At 41.7% G+C, this 16,386-nt stretch overlaps 1 protein-coding gene across 2 annotated transcripts; it reads left to right on the top strand.

The window, feature by feature from the left end:
* Window positions 1–430: 430 nt before the first annotated feature.
* On the top strand, window positions 431–15,559 carry LOC121306776 (serine/threonine-protein phosphatase 4 catalytic subunit). 2 transcript variants are annotated; one of them, XM_041238700.1, is made up of 10 exons: window positions 444–537; window positions 677–685; window positions 1,702–1,936; window positions 3,638–3,689; window positions 4,942–4,992; window positions 7,185–7,286; window positions 8,559–8,732; window positions 11,152–11,278; window positions 12,095–12,284; window positions 14,274–15,559. In XM_041238700.1, exons 3-10 carry the CDS (start codon window positions 1,839–1,841, stop codon window positions 14,401–14,403), a joined length of 924 nt encoding a protein of 307 aa, XP_041094634.1. In that variant the 5' UTR covers window positions 444–537; window positions 677–685; window positions 1,702–1,838; the 3' UTR covers window positions 14,404–15,559. The 2 variants fall into 2 exon arrangements, with proteins under 2 accessions (XP_041094633.1, XP_041094634.1); XM_041238699.1 differs by lacking the exon at window positions 677–685 and having other exon boundaries at window positions 431–537.
* Window positions 15,560–16,386: the final 827 nt, after the last annotated feature.

Raw genomic sequence — 16,386 nt, 5'->3', positions numbered from 1 at the left:
AGATATATATTCTATATATAATATATATATATATTATAGATATAGATCTAATATATCTAGATATATATATAATATATATATATATATATTATATATATATATATATATATATATAGTATTCAGTTCAGTCCGCAAAAAGCGGAAGACATTAGATTCTGTGTTGTGCCCTCTTCGGAGAAAGTACTGTAGTGGTACCACACTGCAGACGGACCTGTTAAAAAAAAAAAAACAAAAAACAAAAAAAAAACAAGCAAACAAAAACAAAAACAAAACAAAACAAACATGCACCTTTCTCAATATCAACGCTAACTGCCAAGCCCGCTCATCGATTCTGAGAAGATCGATTTGCTATCGATTTGGTTTTCATATCTCAGGGCCGATTGAGACACACGCGAAGGGAAAGCGCGTCCACGCGTGCGCGCCCCCCCCTCCCTCCCTCTCGCGAACGCGCACGGGGGGCCGGCGGAGGCGCGCTTTTCCGTCGACGCTGAGAGAGAGCGGCGAGCGAAACTTTAAAGATTTTAACACTTTCCCGAGGTAAAAAAAACCAATAAAACCCTCCAGAAATAACTCTAACTTTCCTTAGAAAGTGCGCCGCGCGTTTCTCTGGCGGTTTAACTCGTCGTGTCGGGAGTAATTTGTTATTTTTTTGTTTATTTTTTGGTTTTTGTCACAGCCGGTCGGGGTAAGTCTTGGTAATATTTTTAATATTTCCAGCGCTGTTTTTAATTAAGAGCTTTTCTCTCTCTTTTTAAGACGCCTCTTATTTTAAAAATCACTTTTGTTTTTATATATATGTTTATATAAAAGATTCGCACCCGTTGTTTGTTGGAAAATGTTATTCTTATTTTTCTAAAATGGCGATATTTCCGGTGCGGGTGGCTTTGTTTTATACCCCTTTGATTTCTGCCCCCCCAGAGGGGCAGTTCTGGGTTTTATTTTAACCGTGTTTAAACCCAAAATAAATTGGCACTTCGGGGTTTATTTTAGTGTAGTTATAAATATATCAAATATATATATTATATATATATATAAAAACAATATATATACCGGGGACGGTTTAATAGCGATGGGGGGTGCCAAAGCGTTAATCCCCCAGCTATCGCAATCAGACAATGGCCTTGTCTGTGGCATTATAGTGACCAGGTACGCGGGATGCAAAAAAACCGTGTTTGGGACACCGTTTGTTTGTTTTGTTTTGTTTGTTTGTTTGTTTTTATATAACAGCAGCGTTACTTAGATTGGCTTTTTTTTTTTTTTTTTTTTTTTTTTTTTTAAATAAAACATGCAGCACATGTTAAACGCGTTAAACAGTTCAGGAGCTGCGGTTTCAGTCAGTGGACCTGCTTGACTTCAATACAGAATACCCAACCTTTTGATTTGAAGTTACACTGCGTCTGCACAGGGCTAAAATTCAATGTGGGGTTGAGGGGGGGGGGGGTTCTGGGGGGTTCTGGGGGTTCTGGGGGTTCAAAGTCATCAGTAGCAATGTTTGTCTTTGAATTGTAGTTTTCTGCTACCAATGCAAACTCTACTGCCTGTAATGAAACCACCAAAAAAAAAAAGACTTTTAAAGAAGTTTAAAACCAAATAGCTGAAAGATTTTTTTTTATTAAGAACGGTTAATTTTACAGAGTCTCGTTTTTTGGCCATTTTTGGGGGTTTAACAGGGCTTTCAATTTTTTTTTTTTCTCTCCATAGGATCCTGCTACCTTTGTGTCTCCCTCCTTGTATCGCTCTCTCTCTCTCTCCCCCCCTCTCTTTCTCCGGGTCTCCTTGCTGCAGTGACCCTCTCCCCTGCTCGCTTGTCTGTCTGTCTGTCTGTGTGCGTGTGAGTCATGGCAGATATCAGCGACTTGGACAGACAGATTGAGCAGCTCAGAAGGTGTGAACTGATCAAGGAGAACGAAGTGAAAGCCCTCTGTGCTAAAGCCAGGTGAGGATCATTTTGTAAGTAAAGGGCTGGGAATCAGACTCCTATTGCACAGCAGTGTGATCCAGTCCAGGTTTTGCTACCAGCTTGATCAGCCCCCAGTGTGTCTAGGCAACAAGCTCAGGTGTGTCTGATTATTAAACTCCTAGTGAAAGCAGGACTGGATCACACTGCTGTGCAGCGGGAGTCTGATTATTAAACTCCTAGTGAAAGCAGGACTGGATCACACTGCTGTGCAGCGGGAGTCTGATTATTAAACTCCTAGTGAAAGCAGGACTGGATCACACTGCTGTGCAGCGGGAGTCTGATTCCCATCCCTGAGTCGCCCACAATGTTTTAAAAATAATTGCGATTTCTCATGTTAGATGGATTTCCTTTTGTTTCACAAAGAAAGAAGTTTAAACAGTGTGCTGGTTTATACTTTTATTTTTAGACAGAGATAGATAGATATAGATAGAGATATATGTGTGTGTGTGTGTATATATATATATATATATATATATATATATATATATATATATATATATATATATATATATAATCAGATATCTCTATAATCTGTAGATATTTGATATAGATGTATAGATATTGTAAAACCGGAGACATTCCTCCTCACGGCTCCCTTCTGTAAACACGACCCAACACACAGAATTTTAATTTGAAGCGCAGACGCGCACTTTTAATTATACAAGATAAATAAAACAAACACCCAGCTCTTTTTTTTTTTTCCGAGCACTAACGAACCCACAAACAGGAGCCTATACTATAAAACAGGACAGCTAAGCTGTTTTACCTTTTAAACAGAATCGGACAAAAACAAAACTCAGTTTTTAAACCAAGAACACAAGGGCTTTACTGAGTACCACCTCCTTTATACCCTTGAGCACAGTGTGAAGCAGGCTGTCCGCACAGCAGCCCAGAGCAGACTGGCTGCACTCCTTTTAAACCCTGCACCTGGCTCTAATTGTACAATAGCCAGATGCAGGTGATAATTAACTATAAAACTATTAAATTAGGGTTTTTCAGCGTGTTGCATTCTGGGAGGTGTAGTCCTATGTTTGCCCCGGACTACACTTTCTTTTTATATATATATATATATATATATATGTATTAAATATTTAAATACAATAAAATTACGACACAATTGGTTCCGACAGTCACATCATAAGTCAAAGCATATTTTCCATAGGAACAGTGTTATAAATTGAGGTTACGTTGCTGACTCTGGCCAAATAATATATTTTTACAAGAAGGACCCGTTATATTGTACTCCTGCAAATATTTATTTAACTCTTTGCACTCAGCCTGGTGGTTACACATTTTACTCAGGCATCTGTCAGGCTTGTTTTAAAGTACAGACTCGGGGCTTTCCAGTGACGTGTTGAGCGTGTGTGTGCGATACTCCTGGCCGGAACGGCGATCTCCTGAAGCTGAGCCCCTCGTCATGTGACACAGTTCACAGCTTAGGTTTCGTTACATGCATAAGAAAAACCGCTAGACTGAGTCAGGGCGGGCTGGACAGCGAGCGTGCGCATGTGGCTCGGGTCTCGCCGTGTCGTAAATTCGAAGCAGGGTATCAGTGCAAAAGAGTCGTAAGTCGAGGATCGTCTGTTGGATACATAGATAGATATGAATGAACACTTTCAGAAATTGATATTCTTGTGTGATGATTTTTATTTGTATTTATTGTTTTTTTTTTTCCAGAGAGATCCTAGTTGAAGAAAGCAATGTTCAGAGGGTTGATTCTCCAGTAACAGTAAGTGATGTTGAGAACCCCTGATTTTGACTGTTCCAGACCTGGAGCTTCAGTTACAATTACAAAGGCCTCTACAGACTTGCAATAGTGATACTGCAGTCTCTGGCTAAGAACAGCCCTCATAGCTTATTAACACACACCTGCCTATAGTTTTTCTCTTACTTATTCTGTTCATATGTTGAATTAATAAATACATATGTATTTACCGTTTCATATTGTGATTGGCCTTGGCATATTCTGTCATAGGGCTGCTACAATTACCCCTGAGCGGTCCGTTTATTCAGCGCTTGTCAGGCGCGTCGGGTCCAATTTATTTTCACACGCGCTGTTTAAAATATTTTTTTTTCAGAGTAAAACAGGTTTAACTCTGAATCGCAAAGGGACACTCAGTACTGCGTCTCCAGCCCCACCCCTTGCTCGCTGTATTTTTCTCATACCTCTTTATAGACGCGCACACTGATAAATCCTCTCCTGATCACTCGTTTTATCACCAAACTCCTCAATAATGCGATCAGAGTCATTATTTTATTACTATAACATCTCTGGAAGCTCTGCAGATGTCTGATATTCTTTGAGCGCTGGATGCAGAAGCAGCTCTCTCCTTTATGTCTGTGTTATCTCTGTAGTGGATGGGGCTATGAGATACGCCCCTTTTTTTTCGGTTTCATTCGGCCATTGAAAGGTTTTCTCTGCTTTTTCCTCACTTTACGTCTTTTTGATGATGAAAGGGAAAATTGAAATTCTCAGCCCTGGTCCGACGTAGGACCGCAAAGGGTTAATTGTGCAATTCGTGTTTTAATTAAAATGTAACTAGTTAACCCTTGGCATGCCTGCGTAATTATACCATAGAACTGATCGGTTGCAGTTTAGTTGCACGTTTATTTCTCGTTCGATGCTAATTCTAGTATTTTCAACCACTTCTAGTGATCCCATTTGTTTGAAAAAATGAATTCAAGTTCTCTAATCTGTTCCTGTATCTCTGCCTGTGACTATTGCGGGGTTATTTAGAGTAAACGGGCAACCTGATCATGTTGTTAGTTTGTGTATTTGTAATTACTGCAGTGTAATTGTAATTGAACGAAATAGCATTGTAATTACAATTTTAGCAAAGAATGATGCTGTAATGTGTAACTGACCCCAGATCTGCTGAATACCAGTGTGTAACCATAAAGGAATCGAACTGTGAAATGTGGATATGTTTAAACCTTGCTAACCTTTTCTGTATTATTTGCTTCCTTTTCTCCCTATTCAGGTATGTGGGGATATCCATGGACAGTTTTATGACCTCAAAGAACTTTTCAGAGTGAGTTTTTTTTTTTATAAACTGTGTGTGTGTCTCCGTGTGCCTGCATGTTAGGGCTGTACCCGTTCACTGTGTCGATGAATCGGGAGCCTTTTATTGTTAGGCAATGTATCATTTGTATCTAGAGAACTACAGCTCCCAGCATCCCTCACCATTGCTGCAGATGAGGAGGCATGCTGGGAGCTGTAGTTATATCCAGGGCTGTACCCGTTCACTTAAATCGCAGAGAATTTACATATTTTTCCCGGGTAGGATATGGAATAAAATTAGGATTTCGCTGACCTGTTTAAACATTTAAATAAACCAAAATAAACAGAGCGCTGTCATTTGTTAAAGGCAAGCATGCAACTTCCCCTGCAGTTGACTTGCCCGTACATTGAGACTGCACGTCTGCATCCACTGAACTGGTTGGAAGTGTAAGGCAAAGCTTTGCCATGTTATACAGATGTGGAAATAGGTTAGAAACAGTCCCAGAACTCAATTAAAGGGTATCTGGCATTCTTTAATAAAGGCCATCTATGCAGCACGTTCGTTGTCATGTTTGTCCCCATCCAGGAATTAATTTTATTAGTACTGAATCCAAAGAAAGAACAGACTTGTCTAATTAGGTTCTAAAATTCTCACTGCGTTTAGAAAGTAAGCAGCAGGTGGTTTGAAGCGAGGAGGCTGTGCTGGATCCTACCTGCAGTGCTGATTTAACATGGACACAAACCCACAGGAATACTTCATTGTCTGCGCTGACTTTCCTGTTTGTTTTCTGAAAGCTGTTTGTTTTACCTTCTGCTCATCAACCCCTGCAGCAGCCTTTCATTTAGTGCGCGTTTCTGAAGCTAGATAGCGATCGATTTGTATTTTTCTTCAAAGTCACATTTACGAGATGTGCAAAACAATTTACCTCCATCTGCTTGTAAAGTTTCTTTTGGGAAATATCTTGACATGATCCTCAGACGATATATACTATCTTTTTGTTTTTTTGCTATGCCGTCCATCTTCGATATTTTACCTCCAATGCTGAAAACTAGATTTTAGCATTCTAAATCAAAAACTGCAGCCCTGACTTTGTCCCACCCCCTGCTGCACAGTACAGGTCACAGAAAATCAGTACAGACGCGCCGACAGGCTGATTAAAACATTGTTGTCACGTGAACAGTAAACAATAAAGTTAAACAGCTTTGGAGAATTTTAAATGTTTGTCTTAGGTTTAATTTTTTGCCTACGCAATGCACACAGGACGACGAAGGAATAATACTAATTAAAAAAAGCCTAGTAAGAGATCTGGTTTACGTCTCTTGTGATGTCCAGTAGTTTTAAATTGGTTTTTTCTTCTTTTTTAGTCCTGTATGTCCCTAAATAACTGAATTTCGCAGTGACCCTTCAATTTTCGCGAATTAAGTAGACTCTTAATTATATCGTATCGTGATACAAGAGCAAAAGCACAGTGAAGCTCATTGTAGTTCACCGCGTGGTTCTTGAATGAAGAATTTGCGTTTTATGTAGCTGGTTTGAGTAGAAACTTTCCTTATCCCTTTTTAATCTTTCTCTTTAAAAGAGTGGTCCATGTGACCAAAGATCTTACTACGTATTGCCTACAAATAGCCCATCAATAGCCTGTCGCATGTATCGTGCGTCTCTCTGTGTGTGACGGGACTAGAGTACCGTTTCACTCCTACAGCGTGTGTATAAAATCATAACGGATATTTGGCTAAAGGTTTTTGTCTGAAACGTCCTGAAATAAAAAATGTAGTTCTTTTTAAAACTTGTGTACATCCAAAAAAAATTATTTCGCTATAGAGAGAGAGATAGATATACACACACACACACACACTCGCACACACTGAACATAAAAAACGTATCGCTTTATTTGAGCATCTATTTTTATGTAGCGCCTTTCATAGTGGACCACCATCACAAAGTGCTTTACAGAGGCAGGCTGTGAACTGCGCATTATATGCAGAGTCACTTCCAATAGGACGTTGATTTAACATCTCACCCGCAGGACGGAGCGCAAGGAGGTGAAGCGACTCGCTCAGGGTCACACGCAGAAAGTGACAGAGGTGGGATTTGAACCCGTGACCCTTCTGGTGACAAGCCCGGGACTTTAACCGCTGGACCACGCGGCCTCTAATGTATATGTGTAATTTTTTTAATTTTGTTGATTTGATCCATTTAAGATATATTTTTTGTTTTTCCAGGTCGGGGGCGATGTTCCAGAAACAAATTACCTCTTCATGGGCGACTTTGTGGACCGAGGGTTCTACAGCGTCGAGACATTCCTTCTGCTCCTCGCACTCAAGGTGCGCCCTCGCTCATAACCCTTAGCAGTGCACTTATTCAGGTCCAATTCACACGCTGTCTAAAATATATTTTTTCAGTGTAAAACGGGTTTAAAAGGCACTGAATCGCAAAAGGACACTCAGTACTGCATTTCCAGCCCCACCCCTTGTTTGCTGTATTTTTCACATACCTCTTTATAGACGTGCATACTGATAAATCCTCTCCTGATCACTCGTTTTATCACCAAACTCCTCAATAACACGGTCAGAGTCATTATTTTATTACTGTAACATCTCCAAAAGCTCTGCAGATGTCTGTGATATTCTTTGAGCGCTGGATGCAGAAGCAGCTCTCTCCTTTGTTATGTCTGTGTTATCCGTGGATGGGGCTATGAGATACGCCCTTTTTTTCGGCTTCATTCGGCCATTGAAAGGTTTTTCTCTGCTTTTTCTGGAGAATAAACGACTAGAGACCCGTGCTTGATGTCTTTTTGATGATGTCAGACATGGGACCGCATAGGGTTAGTCTGTTTCAAAACTCTTTTCAAAATGACTGCTCTAGTGCACTGGGGTTTGAGATCTGTCCTCTAAGTCGCTGCTAGAAGAGCGATTTATATATATATATATATATATTAAAAAAAAAAAAAAAAAAAACATAAGTACCACATCACGGATTGTTATCGCTGTGCTGCCTGTTTGACAACGCTGCATTTCAAAACTTCTCTACTTGCTCCACTAAATAAAACATTTTACTAACGAGAGGAGGCGAGTCATGCCCGTTTTGGTGGCTTACAAATCTTGCAAAAGTAAATTAGACAAAAGACAACCACTTTGGCTACTACAATAAACTCTGTTTTTATTGCTTTCATGCTGAACCTGCAGCTGTCTGCATTGGCAGATTTTTCGCAGTGTGAAATTCGGTATAAATTGATGGCGTTTTCAGTTCCTTGAAACACTTGCCACATGTTGGCTGTCCGCCTTCAACCGGATTACAGTTGTCAGCGGCCTGAAATGCAAAATAGTTCCACACCAAGCTTCTTTCTGCAGGGTAGTTAATCACTTCTGCCAAGTGGAAATTAGTAAGCTTTCTTTAATCAGTGAACCACACAGCCTTATCACACCCTACTGTTGCATTATTCTCTTACGTGTACACACTGCAAAACCCATTGGTAACTAATTTTCAGAGTCTGGGAAATTTCAGACTTGCTACCAGCCTCCTTTCCCAAGAAGTTTGTAACTCCCAGGTTTCAGCTGTGTCTTTTTAATTGATTTGTTTCTTGTGCTGTGCCTCAGGTGCGCTATCCCGACAGGATCACCCTGATCCGAGGGAACCACGAGTCCCGGCAGATCACTCAGGTGTACGGCTTCTACGACGAGTGCCTGAGGAAGTACGGGTCCGTGACGGTGTGGAGATACTGCACCGAGATCTTCGACTACCTCAGCCTCTCCGCCATCATCGACGGCAAGGTACTACACAGAGATACCTACTGAAACACTGTGTGTGTGAATACTGCACTGAGACCTCTACAGTGTGTGTGTGGAGATACTGCACAGAGCTATCTACTGAAACACTGTGTGTGTGTGTGTGAATACTGCACTGAGACCTCTACAGTGTGTGTGTGGAGATACTGCACAGAGCTATCTACTGAAACACTGTGTGTGTGTGTGTGTGTGAATACTGCACTGAGACCTCTACAGTGTGTGTGTGGAGATACTACACAGAGATACCTACTGAAACACTGTGTGTGTGTGTGTGTGTGAATACTGCACTGAGACCTCTACAGTGTGTGTGTGTGGAGATACTGCACAGAGCTATGTACTGAAACACTGTGTGTGTGTGTGTATACTGCACTGAGACCTCTACAGTGTGTGTGTGTGGAGATACTGCACAGAGCTATCTACTGAAACACTGTGTGTATGTGTGTGTGTGAATACTGCACTGAGACCTCTACAGTGTGTGTGTGGAGATACTGCACAGAGCTATCTACTGAAACACTGTGTGTGTGTGTGTGTGTGAATACTGCACTGAGACCTCTACAGTGTGTGTGTGTGGAGATACTGCACAGAGCTATCTACTGAAACACTGTGTGTGTGTGTGCATACTGCACTGAGACCTCTACAGTGTGTGTGTGGAGATACTGCACAGAGCTATCTACTGAAACACTGTGTGTGTGTGTGTGAATACTGCACTGAGACCTCTACAGTGTGTGTGTGGAGATACTGCACAGAGCTATCTACTGAAACACTGTGTGTGTGTGTGTATACTGCACTGAGACCTCTACAGTGTGTGTGTGGAGATACTGCACAGAGCTATCTACTGAAACACTGTGTGTGTGTGAATACTGCACTGAGACCTCTACAGTGTGTGTGTGTGGAGATACTGCACAGAGCTATCTACTGAAACACTGTGTGTGTGTGTGAATACTGCACTGAGACCTCTACAGTGTGTGTGTGGAGATACTGCACAGAGCTATCTACTGAAACACTGTGTGTGTGTGTGAATACTACACTGAGACCTCTACAGTGTGTGTGTGTGGAGATACTGCACAGAGCTATCTACTGAAACACTGTGTGTGTGTGTGTGTGTGAATACTGCACTGAGACCTCTACAGTGTGTGTGTGGAGATACTGCACAGAGCTATCTACTGAAACACTGTGTGTGTGTGTGTGTGATACTGCACTGAGACCTCTACAGTGTGTGTGTGTGGAGATACTGCACAGAGCTATCTACTGAAACACTGTGTGTGTGTGTGTGTGAATACTACACTGAGACCTCTACAGTGTGTGTGTGTGGAGATACTGCACAGAGCTATCTACTGAAACACTGTGTGTGTGTGTGTGAATACTGCACTGAGACCTCTACAGTGTGTGTGTGTGGAGATACTGCACAGAGCTATCTACTGAAACACTGTGTGTGTGTGAATACTGCACTGAGACCTCTACAGTGTGTGTGTGGAGATACTGCACAGAGCTATCTACTGAAACACTGTGTGTATGTGTGTGTGTGAATACTGCACTGAGACCTCTACAGTGTGTGTGTGGAGATACTGCACAGAGCTATCTACTGAAACATTGTGTGTGTGTCTCTACTGAAACAGTGTATCTGTGTATTTATATCTCTGCTGAAACAGTGTATCTGTGTATTTGTATCTCTGCTGAAACAGTGTGTCTGTGTTGGTATCTCTGCTGAAACAGTGTGTCTGTGTGTTGGTATCTCTGCTGAAACAATGTGTCTGTGTTTGTATCTCTGCTGAAACAATGTGTCTGTGTTGGTATCTCTGCTGAAACAGTGTGTCTGTGTGTTTGTATCTCTGCTGAAACAGTGTGTCTGTGTGTTTGTATCTCTGCTGAAACAGTGTGTCTGTGTGTTTATCTCTGCTGAAACAGTGTGTCTGTGTATTTGTATCTCTGCTGAAACAGTGTATCTGTATTTGTATCTCTGCTGAAACAGTGTGTCTGTGTGTTGGTATCTCTGCTGAAACAGTGTGTCTGTGTGTTGGTATCTCTGCTGAAACAGTGTGTCTGTGTATTTGTATCTCTGCTGAAACAGTGTATCTGTATTTGTATCTCTGCTGAAACAGTGTGTCTGTGTGTTTGTATCTCTGCTGAAACAGTGTGTCTGTGTATTTGTATCTCTGCTGAAACAGTGTGTCTGTGTATTTGTATCTCTGCTGAAACAGTGTGTCTGTGTGTTGGTATCTCTGCTGAAACAGTGTGTCTGTGTGTGGGTATCTCTGCTGAAACAGTGTGTCTGGGTGCTTGTGTCCCTGCTGAAAGCAAGTCTGTTTCTCTGTAGATATTCTGTGTACACGGAGGCCTCTCTGCGTTCAGAACCAGGGTTATAATTCACTGTGTGTGTAACTGAAGTCTCTGTTTCTCTCTGTAGATATTCTGTGTACACGGAGGCCTCTCTCCATCTATTCAGACTCTAGACCAGATCAGAACGATAGACAGGAAACAGGAAGTGCCGCACGACGGGCCAATGTGTGACCTGCTGTGGTCCGACCCGGAAGGTAACGCCCATCTGTAACGTAGAGCTCTGGACAAAAGTTTAGCATTCCCTAGAATTTTAGGACAATAATATAAAAATAACATAATTTAGAAGTTTTATTTAACATCACGTAAAAAAAAACAAAACAAAAGCTCAATGATATCGTAGAAAGTCTGCGTCTGTAGTATTTAATGAGAAGGAGATGTGGTACCTTTTATTGGACTATCTAAATTATTCACAAGCTTTCAAGACCTCAAAGGTCTCTCCTATTTTCAGCTGAAGATGAGACCTTTGAGGTCTTGAAAGCTTGTGAGTAATTATTGTTTAGTTAGTCCAATAAAATAATTTATTTTACATCTCGGACTATCTAAACAGTCATCATAAGCTTTCACCTCAAAGGTCTCTCCTATTTTCAGCTGAAGATGAGACCTTTGAGGTCTTGAAAAGGTTCTGCTTCGTGAGTAATTATTGTTTAGTTAGTCCAATAAAAGTTATCACATCTCTGGAAATTTGTTCCGGTTTTTTTCGAGTGTTTTGAAGCAAGCTCAAAAAACTTCACTTTTAGTGAAATACCCAACCACCCCCCCCCACGTAACATCAGCCCCATAGCATGTACATGATATAGTCATTTGCGATACAAGACTGGTAGGTTCAAAAGAAAGAACTACAGCTCCCAGCATCCCTCACCATTACTGCCGGTGCAAAGGCATGCTGGGAGATGTAGCCCCAGCCAGCAAAATCAGTTCACTGTGCAGGGTGCATGCTAAGCTTTTGACCACCCCTGCCCTCGGTGGTCCTGTAACCGTGTTGCTCCCCACTCTTCCCCCTCCTCTCTCAGATACCACAGGCTGGGGGGTGAGTCCGCGGGGGGCCGGCTATCTCTTCGGCAGCGATGTTGTTGCTCAGTTCAATGCTGCCAACGACATCGACATGATCTGCAGAGCCCACCAGCTGGTGATGGAGGGGTACAAGTGGCACTTCAACGAGACGGTGCTGACAGTGTGGTCCGCCCCCAACTACTGCTACAGGTTAGTATAAAGGTACAGGTGGGGTCTGTACAGGGGCACCCAGCTACTGCTCCCCGGTGTACAGGGGTACAGCGACTGCTATAGGCTGGGTTAGAAACTCAGGAGGCAGGAGTTTGAGCAGGGTTGGAAACTCACACTAGTGCTGCTGCTGCACCCAGTCCTGGGGTTCAGAACTCCCCTCAATGAAGTCTATTTAACAGATTCAGGAGCCGGGAGTTTGAGCAATCTCACTTAAACATGTTGTTCCTTTCCTTACAGCTGCATGATCAGCTCCTAACAGTCAACCTGCAGACTCTCGGGCGAGGCTTATTTACATTGGAATCCATTCAGAGCACACTGAGCAGGTGCCCCTAAGCAAGGGGAGTTCTGAAACCCAGGGCCAAGTGCCGGACTCTAACGCTGGCTGTAGAGGAGTGGACAGGGGTACAGCTATAGGGGAGTCTAGAAAAGTGTAAGGATGGGAATTTTCAAACAGTTTTCTGTTACCTGATCTTGAGTCCCTGCTCTTGTACTCCCAAGGTAAATACCTTTGTGTGCTACAAGCATAACCGCGTTTGCTGGTAAAGTTTACTCTTCGCAGGAGCCAGTCAGGTTGACTAAGCGTACAAACAATGTTCAAGATGAGATTTAAGTAATTCGGAATAAAATAAGTTATCATATAGCAACCTAAATATTCTACATACTGTTTTAATTCTATCAATAACATTCATAAAATAATCTGAATAATACAAGTATTGTAACCCGGCCAAAACCATAGAAAATAGATTCCAGCATTATTACCAATTGCAAATAGCCATGAAGCACTGACCTCAGAGGAATCCAAGTCAGGTTACTTTTTCTTTATTCAATAACCTGTAAATATTTCAAAACAAGGAACACACCTTGGTTGTTCTTTTTAACCCTTTTGCGATCCGACATTAAATTATTCCCTTTCCAGTCCGATGTCTGTACCCTGTCCCACATCATCAAAAAAAAAACGTTGAGCACGGGTCTCTAGCCATTTTTTCTCTGGAAAAAGCAGAGAAAACCTTTCAATGGCCGAGTGAGACCGACTGGAGTCGAATGAAGCCGAAAAAAAGGGCCGTATCTCGTAGCCCCGTCCCCTACAGAGACACAAACAAAGGAGAGAGCTGCTTCTGCATCCAGTGCTCAAAGAATATCACAGACATCTGAAGAGCTTTTTGAGATGTTACAGTAATAAAATAATGACTCTGACCGCGTTACTGAGGAGTTTGGTGATAAAACAAGTGATCAGGAGAGGATTTATCAGTGTGCACGACTGTAAAGAGGTATGTGAAAAATACAGCGAACAAGGGGTGAGGCTGGAGATGCAGTACTGAGTGTCCTTTTGCGATTCAGCGCCTTTTAAACCTGTTTTACTCTGAAAAAAAGATATTTTAAACAGCGCGTGTGAAATAAATTGGACCCGACGTGCCTGACAAGCGCTGAATAAATAGACTGCAAAGGGTTAACACTTGTCAAGAGTCTGCATTCACTCATTTGCTTCTACTAGTAGCTAATATAGACGGCTTTTTTCATGTACTCTAATATGTAGTGTGCTGTTTGAATAGTTTATCTTCGTGTCATCGACTTACACTGACCCATCTCTAGGCAGGGGTCCAGCTGTAGGGGAGTCTGGAGAGGGGTAACCTAATTTAGATGTAATCAAAGAAACTGAAAAAATATATTGCAGAAAGTCTAGCTGAAGCCGTAATGGGAGTGCAGTAGTATGTTGGATTTTGAAATGTCCTTTTTTTTTTTTTTTTTAAATTTGTCACGTTTTTCAAAGCGGTGTGTGATTCAGTGTGTTAACGTAACATAATTCAGCAGGTTTCGTTTGACCTTTTATGAAGCTAAAGTAGCTTGCTAATTCTATAGGGGGAGGCAAAACTTCGGTGGTCCAAGAATACACATTTATTTTTCTCCCCCCTCTCTCTGTCTGCCCCTCTCTCTCTCTCTCTCTCCCCCCACCCCCCTCCTCTCTCTCAGGTGTGGTAACGTGGCAGCGATTCTGGAGCTGGACGAGCACCTGCAGAAAGAGTTCATCATCTTTGAGGCAGCACCACAGGAGACCAGGGGCATCCCCTCCAAGAAACCGGTCGCTGACTACTTCCTGTGAACCCTGGCCCCTTACTGCCTGCCTGTACACTTCCTTCAACAGACAGGAGCAACTCCCTCTCTCTGTCTCGCACTCTCTCGCTTTCTGTCTCTGTCTCACACTCTCACTCTCTGTCCTCTCAAAATCCTTACACTCACAAAGCAAGTGTTTTAACTAAGGTTACAGAAACCACAATCCAGCCTGCCTGTCTCTACGCGTTTAAGTCAGAAGGAATTACTGTCTCTCAGTCTTGCTCTCGCTCTCGCTCTCTCTCTCTCTCTCTCTCTCTCTCTCTCTCTCTCTCTCTCTCTCTCTCTTCCTCTCTCTTCAAATCTGCACACAGCACGCTCAATACCATCAGTGATGGAAGCTAGACTCCTGTTGCATAGTAGAGACTGTCTGGTCCTCATTCAGACTCTTTCACTGTCTTTTATGCGTCGTACTGAACCGTTGTATTGGAATACATTGGAATACAGTGTGTTGAAGTAGATATCAAATTTGAAGCAAAGAATTATAAAGATGCCTATACAGGGGGTGGTAACAAGACTCCTATTGCACAGCAGGGTTTGCTACCAACTTGATCAGCCCCCAGTGTGTCTAGGTAACAAGCTCAGGTGTGTCTTCTTATTAAACTCCTAGTGAAACCAGGACTGGATCACACTGCTATGCAAGGGGAGTGATGACCAGAATAATTGCAGAAATAAGTCCTGTTGCATAGCAATGTATATATAAAGTGTGTGAGAGTGTAGTTTCCAATACCTGTGTATTGACATGACTGTCTTTAAAACTGAAAGTTTGGGGACCCCCTTTCCTGTTGGAGACCTCTAGGGCAGGGGTCTCCCACCTGGTCAGCTACTGTGGCTGCTGGTTTTTTGTTTCAATGATTAATTGAACCAATTATTGGCTTAATTAGTCAAGATTAACAGGTGTTGCAGATCTGTAGCCACTGATGATGCAAAGACAACTAGAAAACCTGCTGCAGAGAGGCTCGGAGACCCCTGCTCTAGGGGCTGACGGCTGCATCGCGGCTCTTGTGAGAGGGAATGAAGAGGCTGTCTGCACTGTTTTTATTCAGGATCTTATGAACTCTTTCCTTGTACCTGTGGTGTAAAACACAGGCTGTAAAATTGATACAAACCCTCCTTGTTCTTTTATAATAAATACATTACTTGCTGTACTTTGTTTGCTTGACTATCTAGATATTTTTTTAACTGACTTTTGTCTACAACAAAGCTTTTGCTTTCATTTTATCTATCTTGATGTCTATCTATAGGTAGATTATCTCCTATATAATTGTATCTACACAAAAGGGTTATTATTTTAAATAAGAGTGATAATTGGTTTCAGGATGTTTGACCGAAACCTCAGGGAAATTGTTTAGTTTTTTTACTCGAACAATCAACAAATCTCTGCTGGCTGTTTAAAATGTAAATAACATGAGGTATGTGCCCAATGAGAGATGGATGTAAAACAAGACGTTTTCATTGCGAAGGTTTACATGGAAATGTGTAAGTTCTAGAAATTTGTGTTGCAGCTAAAGTTTTGCTTTTGTGGATGAGGAAAGACTCAAGAAATGAATTTACAATCTACAATTATTTTTCAACTTCTGTTTGCAAAACTCCCAAAATGTTACTTCAAAAGAACTCATACCTTGACAAGGACAATTTAATTAATAGCCAGTTGGGGCAGAGTAACCTATTTTAAACAATTAGGATATTTCTCAATGAGCTTTTGGCATGGATCTTTAGTGATTCTTGACCGTTCTTCAACGCAAAATTTTTCCAGTTCATTCAGGTTCCAAGGACTTCTCTTGCGCACAGCTGCCTTCAACTCAAAACCAAAGATACTCAATCGGATTTAGATCGGGACTTTGACCGGGCCATTCCAGAACCTTGATTTTATTCTTTAATCATTTTGAATCAATGTTAAAAATAAAAAAATACATCGATGGTAAACACAGATTATGTTGATGAAATGTTCAGATTTAAAAGGTAAAAAATCCTG

This window comes from Polyodon spathula, chromosome 50 (assembly GCF_017654505.1).
Source record: "Polyodon spathula isolate WHYD16114869_AA chromosome 50, ASM1765450v1, whole genome shotgun sequence".
NCBI lineage: Eukaryota > Metazoa > Chordata > Actinopteri > Acipenseriformes > Polyodontidae > Polyodon > Polyodon spathula.
Note: the sequence above shows the minus strand (reverse complement) of the source record. Positions and strands in the feature narration are given on the sequence as shown.

Excerpts from the sequence above, each read along its gene's own strand:
- LOC121306776 (XM_041238699.1), top strand. The coding sequence starts at position 1,839 with ATGGCAGATATCAGCGACTTGGACAGACAGATTGAGCAGCTCAGAAGG. Across the intron at positions 8,733-11,151 it reads CCGCCATCATCGACGGCAAG|ATATTCTGTGTACACGGAGG; the intron begins GTACTACACAGA and ends TTCTCTCTGTAG. Across the intron at positions 12,285-14,273 it reads GCCCCCAACTACTGCTACAG|GTGTGGTAACGTGGCAGCGA; the intron begins GTTAGTATAAAG and ends CCTCTCTCTCAG.